The 16,778-nt window shown below is 42.0% G+C and overlaps 1 protein-coding gene across 5 annotated transcripts in view; it reads right to left on the bottom strand.

Annotated features, from left to right (window-relative positions):
* Nucleotides 1-16,778, bottom strand: part of YAP1 (Yes1 associated transcriptional regulator) — a 183,652-nt gene that overhangs the window by 76,119 nt on the left and 90,755 nt on the right. For all 5 annotated transcript variants that reach the window (XM_074957135.1, XM_074957126.1, XM_074957141.1 and 2 more), the window contains one exon: nt 7,384-7,499. In XM_074957135.1, the coding sequence (XP_074813236.1) occupies nt 7,384-7,499 (116 nt within the window). The remainder of the gene's footprint in view (nt 1-7,383; nt 7,500-16,778) is intronic.

Raw genomic sequence — 16,778 nt, 5'->3', positions numbered from 1 at the left:
CCTGCATTCTGGTGCCAACTGGCTGCTCTGCACCTCCTTCTCTGTAGAATCCTGCATGGATACCTGCAGATTTTCAGGATTTAGATATAAAATTTGGATCTGCATCCATCTACGATCCACAAACATGGTGCACAGATACGAAGAGGATATCTGCAGATTAGCAGGGCTCTACTTCTCTGGACAGGAAGGTGGACTGTTCCACTACTGGAGCTATGGCTCCAAGACTGCCTCCTTTCAGAAGAAAACTCCCCCAAACACACTGACCTCAGCAACTAGCTATACACACAAAATGTGTAAACCAAGTAACTATATAATTAAATATATAACAGAAAGCTACTCAGTCTTCCTCATGAGCTACTGGTGGAGATGCACCACTTCCAAAAACTGTTTACAGATGTGAAAATACCCATGTCTACTGTTAATGGGATTTGTGCACCAGAATTCTGAAGCCCAAGGAATTAACCTGTCTGCTAGGCTCAGATCACATAAGAAGTCTGTAGCAGTGTAGAGAACTGGAAACAGGTCTCAAGTCCCAGACTAACACCATCACCACTGAACTAACCTTGCTCTCCCCACATCTAAGACCATAAGAACATAAGACCTTAAGAATGGACATACTGGGTCAGACCAAAGATCCACATTTAGCCCAGTATCCTGTCTTCTGACAGTGGCCAATGCCAGGTGCTTCAGAAGGAATGAACAGAACAGGTAATCATCAAGTGATCCATCCCCTGTAGCTCATTCCCAGCTTCTGGCAAACAGGCTACAGACACCATCCCTGCACATCCTGGCTAATAGCCATTGATGGACCTATCCTCCATGAACTTATCTAGTTCTTTTTTTAACCCTGTTATAGTCTCGGCCTTCACAACATCCTCTAGCAAAGAGTTCCACAGGTTGACTGTGTGCTGTGTGAAGAAATACTTCCTTTCGTTTGTTTTAAACCTGCTGCTATTAATTTCATTCGGTGACCCCTAGTTCTTGTGTTGTGAGGTGTAAATAACGCTTCCTTATTTACTTTCTCCACACCAGTCACCTCTTAATCCATGCATCCCAATGAGACCAGATTCCAGAAAAGGACGATCTCACCTATCCCCTAGTCCCAGAGCCAGGACAGGCAAAACAATTCAAATACAGATGACTACGATGAAGATTAGAGAAAACTCCATGTCCTAATGGATGTAAAGCAAACGTTCTACTGCACTTGAGTGTTTGGGGGCAGGTAGTTCCTAAAAGTAAGATACCCTGGAAGCAAAACTCCAACAGATGGCAGTCCATCTGCCTGTGCGGACCTGAGAGTGAAAATCAGCCCACTAGTCCCAGACCAAGGGAGCCATGAGCAGAATTTCATTTCTAGATTAACAGGATATCCGTGAACAGGGCTTGAAAAAAAAAAAGAAAAAAGAGCTTGCTCACTTAGCTGTAGAATAGGAAACCTTCCTTGGGAAGTGCCATCAACTTCTGCAGAAAACAAAACCGCTGCTATCTGTTACAGTACTTTCTTCTCGAGTCTGTAAAAGAGCCCCCATGCCTCCGCTGTTGCTCATAGCTTCGCCACACTGCAGAGCGAAAACTAACCAGAGTCCTGTCTGCTTTCATTGCTGTTTAGTTTTCTGAACAACTGTGAAACTAAACAGAATCATGTCACTTTCATTGTGCAGCTGACTGAGCAATAGCAAAGCAAATATTGAGCCACTCACTGGGTGGAAAACTCAAAGGGTGAAGAGGTAGAGCAGCAGACACACACACACACACACACACACATACATATATATGGGGGAGGGGGGAGGAGAAGGAGGGGAGGAAGACGACAGACAGAAGACCTGAAGATGTCAAGTATATTTCCTATATAATTATAGAAGTTCATTGACATCAATGGGAGCAGAGCGCTTTTGAAATTCTCACTCATATATGTGCAATGTACAGAGTACATATTTCTTTTCCAATGCAGATATTGGCAATTTCAATAACTGCTTTATCCAATATAAAATGTTTGATCACAAACACCTTCCCAATGCAAATAACATCCTGTTGCAATGGAAATGAGCCTTCTTCCTGTTCTATTCATCTTTGTTAACTTTGACACTATCTGGACAAAATTTTCAAAAAACTAGATTCCAATTCCAAACACAAGTTATCCTCTATAGAGAGTATTGAGATTCTGTCCCTGCCCTGAATAACTGAGGGTATAAATTAAGGAAACACAGAACATGTAGTTGCCAGAAGGGGTAGAAAAAGAGGACAGAAGGTAGATCAAACAAATTTTATTAATGTATAGTGAGCAAATCTTACAATGTCTAATTTTTAAATAGAGATGGAGATAGGGCAGGAAGGGAACAAGACATTTCTTCTAAGGGTGATACATACAGCAAGTGGAGGTATGTACATAAATACTTACATCTGCCAACTTGATAACAAGTAAGTAATTAAGACCAAACAGTCCATAAATCAACAAATTGTCAAACTAAAGCAACAGCTAAACTCTAGTAGTAAAAGTCAGCTAATCCAGATAGTGCTATTATAAAACACCTTGAAGGTTTATTTTTAAATAAAAATTTCTGAGCAATTCACAAGGGTGACAGTGGAATAGCTTCTCTTTATAACTAACTATCTATAACCGTCAGCCAGCCAACTATGTGATCCTATCAACCAAAAACTTTTAGATGCTTCGTAATATCAAATGGTCCAAATCCACCAAGATGTCCAACACTACATGGGAAGCAGAGTCTAAAAAGATGCACATGGAATAATTTTGTACATCCTTCACCTTTATTGTTACATGAGAAAAAACAAAACATATTGCAGGGAACTTTTCTTCCCTCACCCCCACTACTTTTCAAATCTCAGTCTTCTAGCATGAGACTCTCACCAGAGTTGTAAACCTTCCATGGCTCAATTTCATGACAAGTTCCCAAAATGAGCAGCACCCCTCTAAATAAATGTAGCCCAACGTATGATGAGCTCTTACACACTTTTTTCATAATTTTCCTGATAAGCACATATAATATCCAGTGTTTACAGCGTACACAATATCATGAACTGTATGTAGAAAAGGTAAATTTGAAGCTAAAAATGAGCAGGAATCCTCAAGATAAAGGTAGCTGAAATTTACACCCTCCACAGGGCCCTCGTTCATTTGCTGCTATATTACCCACAAGGAGCTATAAACTACATATTTGCTTCTGTCCGCCTCTCTCACATGGCCATTTTCTTGCTAAATTCTAATCTAATTTAACAGTCACTTAAAATGTAGCTTTAAGTTCTGAGGATTTCTACCAAATACCACTAAAGAAAATTAATTCCTTGGGGGGGAGGGGGTAGAAGGCAAAAGGAAGGAAACGAGAACACTGATGGAATTGATGGACAGCATTAAAATAAAAAAATCTATTGCCAAATTACATTTGTAATGTCTCTACATGTTTGGCTGAAGAGGGCAAATTGAGCAGCCTGATGGGTAAAATTAATGATTCAAAGGACACAATTATGTTACTTGTACACTTCCTTTGTGCAAAATCTTCCACACCAGTTCTATCGACTATGATAGCATAGAAAACAGACACGGTTATTTTTATTTTGAAATTTATATCTGTCTCTCACTAAGGTACCTGAGCACCTTATATCACTTTAATAAGAGACTTGCCAAAGCTATGCAGCTTTTTCTGTAGAACAATGGTTCCCAACCAGGGGTCTGGAGCCCCCTGGGGGGCCATGAGCAGGTTTCAGGGGGGCCACCAAGTAGGGCCAGCATTAGATTTGCTGGGGCCCAGGGTAGAAAGCCGAAGCCTCACTACATGGGGCTGAAGCCCAAGGCTCTGAGCCCCGCCACCTGTGGCTGAAGCTGAAGCCTGAGCAATGTACCTTTGCAGCGGTCCCTGTGGCATGGGGTCCCAGGCAATTGCCCGGCTTGCTATCCCTTAACGCTGGCCCTGGCTTTTATATGCAGAAAACCAGTTGTTATAGCACAGGTGGGCCATGGAGTTTTTATAGCGTGTTGGCGGGGCGGGGGGCTTCAGAAAGAAAAAGGTTGCAAACATCTGCTGTAGAACTCTCAATCGGTATGTCTTTCAGTGGTACAGCGCAGGAGTCCAAAAACAACTGTAAAGACCAATTTCTACTAGTAAATAGACCACATACAAAAACAAGTTATTTCTTCCCATTGTTGATGAGATGGAGAATTTTCTATTACTTCATTTAATCCAATTTGACACAGGAAGATTACATAGATTATTTTGTCTTTAATACTGCAACATCCCTTCCCACCAGTATGGTTCAAGAAATTTAGGCAGGTTACTTGGAACAAGCTCAAACCAGGAAGAGTGCAGCCATCTGCCTAACCATATTTTTTTAAAAGAGTATTGAGATCTCTGGAACAAGAAGCATTAGATCACATTTTGTTGCCAGTAACAATATTCATGCCAGCAAATCCCAACTTTTGGCATCAAGGCATCAATAAACTTTACTTTCCACCCTTACAAACCAACTCCTGAGGATAACTATTCAAATTAGGAAACTTAAGAAAACTATTCAGATCATTACTACTAGTAATAGTAAATATTTACATTATGGTAGCAACCAAAAAGCTTGAGGTCCCATTGTCCTGTGTGCTGTACTAACACAGAAAAACAATCCTTGCTCCCACAAAGGAAAGATACTTAGCAGTTGACCATTTCATCCTTTCATTTCCCCGCTCTCTTTAGTCACACATTTAAGAATGCATTAATTACCAAACTCAGAAACAAAGTAATAGAACAATGTATATGTGGCAAAATATGAAAGTATAGTTTAAAAAAATCAATTTTAATACATTAGGTACATTAAATCAAATTGGGTTGTCAATAGTTGCATCAATTTACAATGAATGCAGTCTTAGAATTTAATTCTCTCACAATGTACTTTTGTTAAATACAAGAAAATTTTGGAACTATCAACTCTCCAAGCGAATTAAAAGGGTTAAAAAAAATTATGTCAGCTGAAGTGTTTACTTGGCATCTCATTTTCTAAGTTCAATAGTCAAACCAGACAAAAATATGATAATCTTTTTTGGTAATACACAAGAACCCTGTGTTAATTTTTTACACAGTTTCTTTACAGAGCTGATCAAAATCAGATTTTGGGAGCAGAATTTACTAGATTGATCTACAATGCGGAAAGCCCTATTTAAAAAAAAAAGACTAAGTCATGAACATTCATGGACTTGCATTAAACAAGGTTATTTTCCCAGAAGTATGAGACACCAAAGAGAAATGTCAATTTTAAAGTTTATTCTAAGTTTGCATTGTGTGCCACTTCACGAATATCGACATCACTTTCTTCCTCTCAATCTCTGCAATAAGGTGAGATGAAAGTCTTTAAAGACAGCTTAGAATATAGAACAGCACAGTTTGGCAGTGAAAATTTAGTTCTCTGGTATAAGCAGAGAGATAAATAAATCAGGGTTGTGATAGTGGGAATGCCTCATTTCTCCCGTTCCCTATTCCTCTGAAGTCTCCAGGTAAAGAATCCTGCAGGGGAATCATGTCTGTAACTTTCCCATCATACATTCCATACATTAACGGAAAAGTCATGGCTGAGTTAGATTATCTTTTCAGATAAGAGAAATCCTGGGATTTTTAACTGCACTCAGCCATGACCTCCTTAAATCCATCTAAGAGCTCTTCATTTGTTTCAGGGATGGGGGAACTCCGACTGAACTCAGAGTGCTATCCCATCCCATCGCCTCGCTAGCAGTAAGTCAAGACAATGGCTTGACTTGCCTCCCCTTCAAAAGTCACAGCCACAAACTGCTCAATCTCATCTCTTGCCTGTTAATCTTTTGCTGCTGTCTGAAGTGTGTAAGCAGCAGCATAAAACAGATACAAACTTGTCTAAGCAGGGAATCAGATGCAGGCTCGTCTAAAAGGGGAATCTCGAGCAGCAGAGGGGATATTTTATCTCTATTTGGCACTGGTGCGACTGCTGCTGGAGTAGTGTATGCTTTTCTGGTACCCATAGTTCAAGGAGGATGCAGATAAATTGGAGAAGGTTCAGAGAATAGCCATGAGAATGATTAAAAGATTGGAAATCATACCTTACTGTGATAGACTCAAGGAGCTCAACCTATTTAGCGTAACAAAAAGAAGTTAAGGGGTGATTTGATTACAGTCTGTAAGTATCTACATGGTGACTATATATTTAATAATGGGTTCTTCAATCTAGCGGAGAAAGGTAAAACATAATCCAATGGTTGGAAGTTGAAGCTAGATAAATTCAGACTGGAAATAAGGCACACATTTTTAACAGTGAGCGTAAATAACCACTGAAACAATTTACCAAGGGTTGTGGTGAATTCTCCATCTCTGACGATTTTTAAATCAAGATTGGGTATTTTTCTAAGAGATATACTCTAGGAATTATTTTGGGAAAGTTCAATGGACTGCGTTATTTAGGAAGTCAGAACTAGATGATCAAAATGGTCTCTTCTAGCATTGGAATATATGAATCTATATGCAGAGGACCAAAGAGGCACAAGAATGATCTTGAGGATGTAATGGTGATGAAGAGGCAGAAAAAATAAAAATTAGACTTGGAGAGGAAGGAGCAGACAAAACATGAGGAAAGCCACAACAGCTATCACAAATTAGCAATGGGACCAAGATGATTTGCTTGCTCGCTAGAGTAGCAGGGCCAGGGAGCACGTGGAAAATAGTGAATTTTAGCCTATGGGAGTGTGCACCTTGCATTACTCTCGAGTGATGCCCCACAAGCTAGCTGAAAAAGCTGTGTTGACAGGCTCCAGGAGAAGCCAAATCTGGTACTCCATCAGCTAAAGGAATGGTCACCATGATATGGGACCTTAGGAGTGGAGGAGGAGGAAGAGGAAGGAAAACATTGCATTTCCTCTGCCAAAAGGACTTTTCTTTTTGTGGGGAGATCTTCAAAAACAGATGTGAGAGAAACAGCCGGGTGGGAAGAACAAAATTCAAAAAGGCAGGAGGATATGTGCAAGCACACCTCCAAAGGGAAGAAAAGAAAATAAATAACGTATTTAATATTTAGGAGGGAGATTTAGTTTACCACCTCATCTCTTAAAAAGTTAGTGTCCTCCATTAGAAAGCACAACAAAAATTAAATTACAGTTATGCTGATGTTACAAATTCATGTCATCTCTTCAGCTCACGTCATCCAGTTGCTTAAGGCATCAAGATTTATGCATTTACATTTTAAAAAGGAAAGAAATATAATGTTTCTAAATTAGTGGAAAGAAACTAGTAAGGGCAGGGACATTGAGAAGAATTGTACTTTGCTATTGCAGAAGTTGAAATTTTGTCAAAAAGAGTTGTTCATGCATTTGTAATGCCTTTCTTGGAAATATAAATAGAAAAATATTTATATATTTTTGCTTACCTGATGCTGAATTCATTATGTTCTGTTGCACTGGAGGACTGGTGGGGGCTGTAACATTCATCTGTGAAAGTATCGCCTTCCTAGGGTCCTGCCATGTTGTTGTTTGATCAATGTGACTGAGACAAAACAAACCAGAGTTAGACAGAGTCTCACGAATTCACAACAATGCTGTGCTAGAGTAGACAAAGTCTAAAACAGAGATTAGAAAACCCACACAGCAAAAGCATAATTCAAAACTATTAGCAAAAAGCCTTCTTCAGTCAGTTTTCCTTGGCTTTCTATAGGCCAGATTCTGAAACCTTTACTCTAGTAAGTAGCACTTTCTCCAGAAACAGTCTCATTGATCCCACTGGGAACAATGGTGGTGAAAAGGGTATAAGAAACTGGCCCCTTGTGTTTTAAAGTATCTGTTCACAATCTCTTTTACCCTTCTACTTTATTACTTCTCATGTTTAGATGAGACTACAAAATCTTTCAAAACAAAAACAATTATGCCTATAATCTCATGCAGAATCAAGTAATTTAGTATAGTGTTATTGACTATTAATTGAGCTAATCAGTAAATCAGTAAAGCACTATTAATCAGCTAATCAGTAAATCATTAGAGACTGACCAGACAGTACAGTCTATCAGAGTATTAAGTAATATGAGGGCTTCCCAATTTTTTTCTTTACGTGGACCATATTTTGAAATAGATTGTCTTGAGGACCACTTTCCTGCCCACTGACAACTAAATAGCCTCCCTGTGGCAACCACAGCAATTGTATACTTGGAAAAGTAAAAAAAAACAAAAACCCAAAAATGTTTAGCTGCTTTTCAGTCTATTGGGGAAAACAGTAAGGGATGAACCACAACTATGTGATGAGATGGCTTTCTGCAGACCACCAGCACGTGCTCTGCTGACAACTAGAGCTCCACAAAACGCTGTGGGAACCACTGATTTCAAGGTAACTTACTCAAAAGCTGGGGATGGCATTCGTAGCCATCATTCACACAAAAACTGAAGCCATATCAAGTTTACCACCAGCAACTTGATTGTCATGTTAATAAATATTTATAATATGAAAGAGAAGGCTATTTAGGGAGTGGGATAAATAACCACATTTCTCTCCATATCACATCCATTAGGATTGCTCTGAAAGTGCACATAAAAATATTATACTCAGATATGCATCAATCTTTTCTACAGCAAATACAGTAACCCCCCACTTAACATCCTCTCGCTTAATGTTGTTTCCATCTTACGTCCCTGATCAATTACAGAACATGCTCCATTTAAAGTTGTGCAATGTTTTGCTATAACATCGCTTGGGTGCCTGCTTTGTCCATAGCTGGAAGCCCCCTTATCAGCTCCCCTACGCTCACCCACACACAGCGCTTCCTGCCTGCCAGCAGACCCCACAGATCAGAGCCTTCCCCCTCCTCCCTCTGCCTCCTGCCCATGGCAATCAGCTGGCTTGTGGTGTTCAGGAGGGAGGGGGGAGGAGCGAGGACTTGGCGCGCAGCCTCCCCCACCCTCCCCTGCCTCATGAATACTGCAAACCAGCTGATTGCCATGGGCAGGAGGCAGGGGAGGGAGGGGGGAGGCTGCGCGCCAAGTCCTCGCTTCTCCTACCCCCTGAACGCCGCAAGCCAGCTGATTGCCGCAGGCAGGAGGCAGGGGAGGGAGGGGGGAGGAGCAAGGATGCAGAATGCAGAGTAAAAGGGGAGAAGAAGAGGCGGGTTGGGGGGGGTGGGAAGGGGTGGACTGGGCAGGTCGAGGGTTGAGCCCCCCCCAGGTGCTTGCAGAGTAGGGGAAACTGCTGCTGCGCAACGTGCTTCTCCTAGCTTACACCTTCAGCCTCCTTGCCTGCCTCATTGTCTCCAGTGCCAGGGGGGCTGTACCCTGTGTGGGGTAAGGTGGTTGCACCTCCCAACTATAGTACTGTACTATATGGCAAAAAAAAATTTCCCTGGAACCTAACCCCCCCATTTACATTCATTCTTATGGGGAAATTGGATTCACTTAACATTGTTTCACTTAAAGTCGCATTTTTCGGGCACAAAACTACAACGTTAAAGTGAGGAGTTACTGTATTGTTACTATGCAGTGTTCAACCTAATTATACCGTGATACCTAATTTGATATCAGGAATGATTTTCCACACTGTTGGTGTTTTGGCTTTCTTTGGGACATATGGGCATGTCCAATATAACCCGTTTCTAATACGGAAGTACTAAATTTAATACTGAAATCTAAACTGGCCAGGGATATCCAGATTTAAAGCAGACATTCCATCCACACATCATCCTGTCAAGTCTAAGTTCCAATGTGCCTGGTATGCAAGATCATGCACGGATATGAACGTATACAATGCATGTGTCATACATAAAGGAACAAATTAATGATGGGAGTGTCAGCCTTCACTGTGAATTTTCCATTTATGTGTCAGTGTTGCTGCTGTGTTTGCACACTAAGCCACATAGTAAAAATCCTTATTTACTTTTCTTTACAGGCACCCCTGTGTTTTTGGTATAGCTTCCATTTCTGTTCCAGATCCAGGTTTCTACCGGCCACAGATTATTAGTTATACACTTGAGCAAAGCATGGAAAGTATTATTTTCACTCGTTTATTATTCAACATTGCTCTACAAAGGAATTTAGCTAGACCAAATTGGATCACAGAAGAACCACCCACCGAAATTTAACAGTTTCTCATCTAATGATATCAACAAAGTAGTTTAAAGTTTTTTTAATATAATATTTGGTTAATATTTTAAAGTGCTATTACACTATTTTAGTAATTATATAATAGACATATTGTTTAGAGCGGATCATATTTATCTAAACTGGTGGTCTAATTTGAAAAATGAAGATTACTTACCTGGAACTGGAGGTTCTTTAAGATGTGTAGCCCCATCTGTATTCCATATGTGGATACGCATGTGCACCATGCACCTGAGATTGGATATTTCTAGCAAGTAATGTCTGTTGGTCCACACATACACTGTTCTCCTCATCCTCTGAGCCAAAGGTATAAGGGGCAGTGCAGAGAGATGCCTTTCCAGTTCCTTCTTACCCTGAATCCAGTCATGATCCGCAACAGAGAGGAAGAAGAGTGGATAGTGAAACACACACAGGGACCACACATCTCGAAAAACTTCCAGTTACAGATAAGTAACGTCAATTTCTTCTCTGAATGCTGGTCCCTATGTGTATTTCACACATGGGCAACTGTTAAGCAGTCATCAAACAAGGGGAGGGGGTGAGGATGCAGTTGGTATAGATGTCTAATACTCCTGTCCCCACAGCTGAATCTGCAGAAGAGGTCTGGACTATTGTCTAATGTTTGGTGAAAGTAAAAACGATGGAGCTCCAGGTAGCCATCCTACATATGTCCTAGCTAGGTCTCGAAGAGAAGCTGCAGAAGTTGTTTTGCTCTAATGGAGTGGGCGCTCCGGGGGAGGAATATGAGTCAGTTGATAACAATACAAGGATGAGCTAGAGAGCCACTTAGAAAGTCTCTGAGCAGGTAATGCTTGTCATTTAGGTTGATCCCTAAAGAAACAAAATAGTCTAGGTGTTCTCCGAATTGATTTGTTCCATGCAGGTTGAACCCCAAAGCCTATTGGATACAGAGAGAGTAAACTAGTATCTCCTCATTGGAAGCATGAGATTTTGGAAAGAATACTGGTGTGTGAATAGATTCATTGATATGAAACTCAGAAATTATCTAAGGGATGAATTTTGGGTGGAAATGAAGGGAAACCTTCTCTTTATGAAATACGGTGTATGCTGGGTCTGCCATAAGCGTCTCCAGTTCACTCACTCTTCTGGCAGATGTGATGGTGACTAAGGAGGCAACTTTCATAGAGAGACAGGACATTAAGCAGGTGGTGAGCGGGTCAAAAGGCAGTCTGGTAAGTACTGCAAGAACAAGATTAAGATCCCACTAAGTTGTTCATTTTGCCACTGGTGGCAATGTCCTAATGAGGCCCCTCAGAAATCTGGTTGTAGTGGGATGAGTGAAAACAGTATAGTCTTCAAATGAAGGATGGAAGGTACTGATTGCTGAAAGATGGACCTGCACCGAGAGAATGGAAAGACCTGATATCTGGAGAGTGAGTAGATAGTCTGGACTAACAGGAATTCCTGTGGTTTCAGGGGATATGGTTCTGCTGTATCCAGGTGGAGAAATGTCTCCCTTTGCCCAGACAGCATTTTCTGATGGAGTCCTTTCTACTTTGCTTGAGAATACATTGAACAAACTCTGAACATGAATGTTCCAGGTCTGACACCCATCGAAATATGGAGGTGGAGCCGTGAGATGAAAAGAGCTTGGGTTGAGGTCTCTGACCTCTCACTGGCATGACATTCATAGAAGATCTGAAAATCAAAACTGCCTGGGCCAGTTGGGCGTGATAAGAATGACCCAAGCTCTACTGTGGTGAATCTTTTGTAGGACCTGTGATATCACTGGGATAGGAGGAAAGGCATACCTGAGGTAGTTCATCCAGACGGGCATTACACTAGAGCCTTGGCCCAGAGCTGCTCTTGAGCAGTACAGAGGAAACTTTTTGTCTGTCTGGGAGGCAAACGGGTACAAGAATAGGTGGGGATCTTGCTTACGACACAACAACATAGCTCCCATTCGTGGTCTGTGGAGAAGTATATGCCGAGACAGTCTGCCAGAGTTCTGCACGCCTAGAAGGTATATATGTTGCTTCAGAGAGAAGAAGGGATCCTGCTCCACCCGGTTTATATAGAAAACAGCTGTCATGTTGTCTGACATTATCTGGATATGGTGGGACCAAATGAGTGGAAGGAATGCATTGCAGGCTAGATGTACCACTCTCTAGTAGGCGGATAAGCATCCTGGCATCCTAAGAGACCAAGTGCCCTGTGCAATGTGTTTATCCATGTGGGCTCCCCTAACTATGAGAGATGCATCTGTGATAATGGTCACATCAGGTGTGGGTATAAGGAAAGGGTCTCCCACACACTCACTTGGCTCTATCCTCCAAACTACAGAAGCCATGACCTTTGTGGGAATTGTTACCCTAGTATTCATACACAGACCACAGTTAGGCCTGTAGGTAATGGAAGTGGAGCCTGGCAAACGGTGTTACGTAAATACATGAGGCCATGTGGCCTTGTAGGGAAAGGCAGACCTTGACTGTGGTCTGAGGGTGACTTGTCTTACCAAGTTGTTCACAACTAAGACTTGATCTACACTACATACTTAGTTTGATATAACTATAAAGTTTATGGTCTTTGTGGGAATCAAAGTGGAATTTTCCATATTGACCAAGGAAGGTAGCGGACGAATTAGGAATAGGGTAGACAACTGAACCTTTCTGCTAGATCTACCCATCAGAAGCCAGTTGCCAAGCTCATCTGGGCTGCCACCACTGAAGTCCTTTGTGAAGCCCCTGGATTCTGTAGTTAGACTGAATGGGAGCACTCTGAATTGGTATTGGATCTTGTCTTACCAAGAATCTGAGGAACCTATTGTGGGATGAGAGAATGCACACATGAAAGGAGGCATCTTTCATAACAACAAGAGCCACAAACCATGTGCCCTCCTTGAGAAAAGGCATTATTAATGCCAATGTGACCAAGAGAAATTTTTTCAAAGATGAGTTGTCATAGATCGAGAATTGGTTTCCAACCTCTGATTTTGTTGGGGGAAAACGAAATATGGGAAATAGAACCCTTTCCCTTGATGTTGAGGTGGCCTGTGCTCTATAGCCCCTCGCTGAAGAAGAGACTCCACCTCCTGATGAAGGACCTCTGAATGAGAGTGGTCCCCAAAAAGGGGGTTTGTGATGGGGAAGAGACACAAACTTGATTGTGTAGCTGGAGCGAATAATCCTTAGCATCCATTTGTCCAACCTTACTGCCCTCCAGTTGTGAGTAAAGTGGGTGAGGTGGCCAACACAGGTTTGGGGGGCAGTGAAGGATGGCATTAATAGAGGAATGTGGCTCTTGAGCATCCCATCAAAAGGAACACCTGGATGGTGGGTGGGCTTGCGTGGCAGCAGCTGAAGTGGAAGAAGTCACAAATCTGGGTTTTTGTACCCTCTTTCACTTTCATGACAGTTCATAAGAACACAGGTGATAAAAGTGTTGAGGGGGAGGTCTAGGCTTATAAACCTGCTTATGGTGCCTTCTCTCTGAAGCCAGGGTGTAAATATCCAGGGAGAGTACGGTTGTCCTAGAGTCCTTATGTGGGTGTAGCGACTCACCTGTCTCTTCAATGAAGAGATTAGACTCATCAATGGGCAAGTCCTCACTGGTATTCTGAACTTCCCTAGGTAACCCCAAAGAGTGAAGCCAGGTCTCTCGCCTCATGACTATAGCCATGGCAATCACTCTGGATGCAGTGTCAGATGCATACACCACCATTTGGAGAAAAAATTTGCTTTCAAGAATGAAGGCTTGGAATTGAGCCCCGTCCTCCAGTGGAAGTTTGCCCTTGAATTCCAGAAATACGGATTAATTTGTGAATTCACATTTTGCTAACAGGGCCTGGTAGTTAGCAATTCTGAATTGAAGGCTGATCAGTGAAGATGCCTTGATTTTCTGGGGAGGAAGGTATTTAGCACCCTTATCTGACAGAGTTCCTTGGTCTGACGCCACCTGGATCTTTCTGTGACTGCCTGCACCACCAAGGAATTGGGCACTGGGTGGGTAAATAAGAACTTTGCCCTTTCAGCTGGAATAAAATAATGTTTTTAGCCCCTTTCAGGGCACAGGAGGCTGGGGCACGGAATACTGCCCTGGCAGATTCCATTAATGGCCTCGTTTACTGGGAGGGCCACCATGCTAGGGCCAGAGGTTTTTCAGGTGTCTGGGAGTCTATGTTACATGTCACTGACCTCTTCAAGAGGGATCCTGAGCTCCGTTGCCACCCTCTACAAGAGCTCCTAGTATTGCCTGTGGTCATCAGGCGGAGACAGGCATGACAGAGCGACTACCTGATCTGGCGCTGAGGATGACACACCTCTTGGAACTGTCCAGTGGAGCCAACTCAACTTCCTCCTCTGTGTACTCTGATGGGCTGGGCAGTGCTGATCGGGGAAGAGGGATGGTGTGATTCTCATTCAGATCCAGGGCATCTAGTATATGGATCTATGAGCCCCAGCAGGGCCAGTATGAAGGGTTGACTGGCTGAGGAGGACCCCAAGGTTTTGGATACCAACAGTCCCTGGGTAGCCATTTCTGGGAGGAAGGCAGCTCCAAGACTGAGGAAGTTGTATCCAGACTGGACTCTCTCAAAGGGGTGAAGATTCTCCAGAACATCAGACTCATCTTATGAAAAAGTAGGTTCAAATTCTACCTATAGTACCGGTGGAAGCATGCTCCGGACTGTGGATGGGGTAGGAGAGAGGCCATCTCTCTTTGAGGTGTTGTCAGGAGGAGGAACGGACCTGAAAGAACAGGAGATTGTAGGTAGGGTAAGACAAAAATATGCTCTGGTGAGTTTGAGGAGTCCAGGAGGTTGGACCAATGGATACAGCATATCTAAGAAGACAGCTCTTGGCATATCCTTTCTGGAGTATGTTGGTGCCATCGAATGGAAGTCCAACATAGAACTTCCAACCAGAGACTGTGTGCGCCCATCTGTTAGCCTGTGAATTGGAGCCGGAGCCAGAGCCAGAACCAACAGATCCTTCTTCCTTTGCAACCTCTCTTCTCTATGAGAAGATTTATGAGAACCGGGGTCTTTAGGAAGGCATGCAAGGACTTGTGCAACTTGGACTGAGGCAGACAGGGATTCTTTTTCTTAGAGCAGATCTAATGGGAATGCTTATGTTTATCCTCATGTCCCCTACTTTCGTGAGAGAGTTTCTTAGGCTTAATGTTTTTGGCCTCTGCGCCAGGGGTCATGCATAGAGGGGCGCTGCTTGCTGTCTGAGGCTGAGGCTGCTGTATAGGGGAATCTCCCAGGCCTGGATCCAACTGAGGTCTCATTGACTTCTCCATGAAATGTTTCTGCAGATGGAGCTCTCATCCCTTGTGGGTTTGGGGAGGGAATAAGTGACAACTTGGCAGTGATCTGAGCCTCCCCAAAGCAGTAAAGGCAGTGCTGGTGTTTTATCACTGATGGAGAAGGAGCAGGAGCAGGGGCAGCAGATACAGTTCCTGAACCTCTCAACTCTGGGCATGGCCTTTCTCTGTGGGGAAAACTCCCTGAGGTGGGGAGAACTACACTAACTATAAACATTAGAAGACTAAATACCAAAACTATGCACAACACATGTATTTATGGATTAGAAGTTAGATGAAAATAGTTTTGGACACAGAGGATTGTGACTCAGACCGTACCACGGTAAGAAGGAAATAGAAACACATTGGTCTTCACTTCCCCTTATACCCTTGATTCAGAGCACGAGGAGAACAACTGTACATTTGCAAATCAACAGACACTATTTCCTAGAAATCTGTGATCTCAGGTGTAAGGTGCACATGTGTACCCATGTGTGGAATACACATAGAGACCAGTACTCGAAGAAGAATTTGCAATTACTCTGACTGTCACTACAACTGTGTACAATAAGTGCTCCTAGCCTTAATACTTCAAAACAGGATATATTCCTTCTCCCTGGGAACTTGCACCAACACTGTGTGTATAAACTATAGCCCAATTTTGCATAACCTAGCCAACCATTTCTTCTTTTTAGTTCCTTTTTATTGTATTACTATGGTGCCTAGAAGCCCTAGTCATGGACCAGGACACCATTTTGTTAAGTGCTGTACAGACAAAACAAAAACAACAAAACAATCCTTGCCTTTTAGAGCTTACACCTTCACGGGACTATGTAGACACTTACTAAATATTCTATTAAGTCAATTTACTGAGACTAAAGAAAACAGATTAGAATGCACTAAGTAATTCATGTAAAAAGTTTTAAGAAGCCAATTTTAAGTTTTGTCTTTAGGATAGAAAGCATACTTTTAAATAATTGTGAACAAACAGATACCAAATACAAATCAATCACAACCTCAAAAAGGTGTGTTAGGATTTGGAGTGTCTATTCATAAGGATTTAATTTGAGTTCTTAATTGTTAAATGGACTGTTTTGTTAATATTAAATGTGTAATATTGTAAAGTGACCTTGGGTACTTCCTTTCAGTTAAAGAAATGTATTCATTTTTTTGTATTTTTAATAGTTGTATAGGCACCTAGACCTTTAGTAAATCTAAATATATAAATGAAGATGGTTCCACACGCTGAACCAAGATATTTTGATATTCCCAAAGAGCATAAATATTTATTCACCCTAAATTTAGCTCTTAGAACAATATAGATAGCATTCCATAGCTACACATCCTGATTAAATTGAAAACATGATTTTTCCAGTAGCTGTACCAAAGATATTGAAAAAACACTCAACAGGAAACTAAAGGA

Source organism: Natator depressus, chromosome 1, assembly GCF_965152275.1.
Source record: "Natator depressus isolate rNatDep1 chromosome 1, rNatDep2.hap1, whole genome shotgun sequence".
Taxonomy (NCBI): Eukaryota; Metazoa; Chordata; order Testudines; family Cheloniidae; genus Natator; species Natator depressus.
This window is presented reverse-complemented; position numbering and strand designations above follow the sequence as displayed.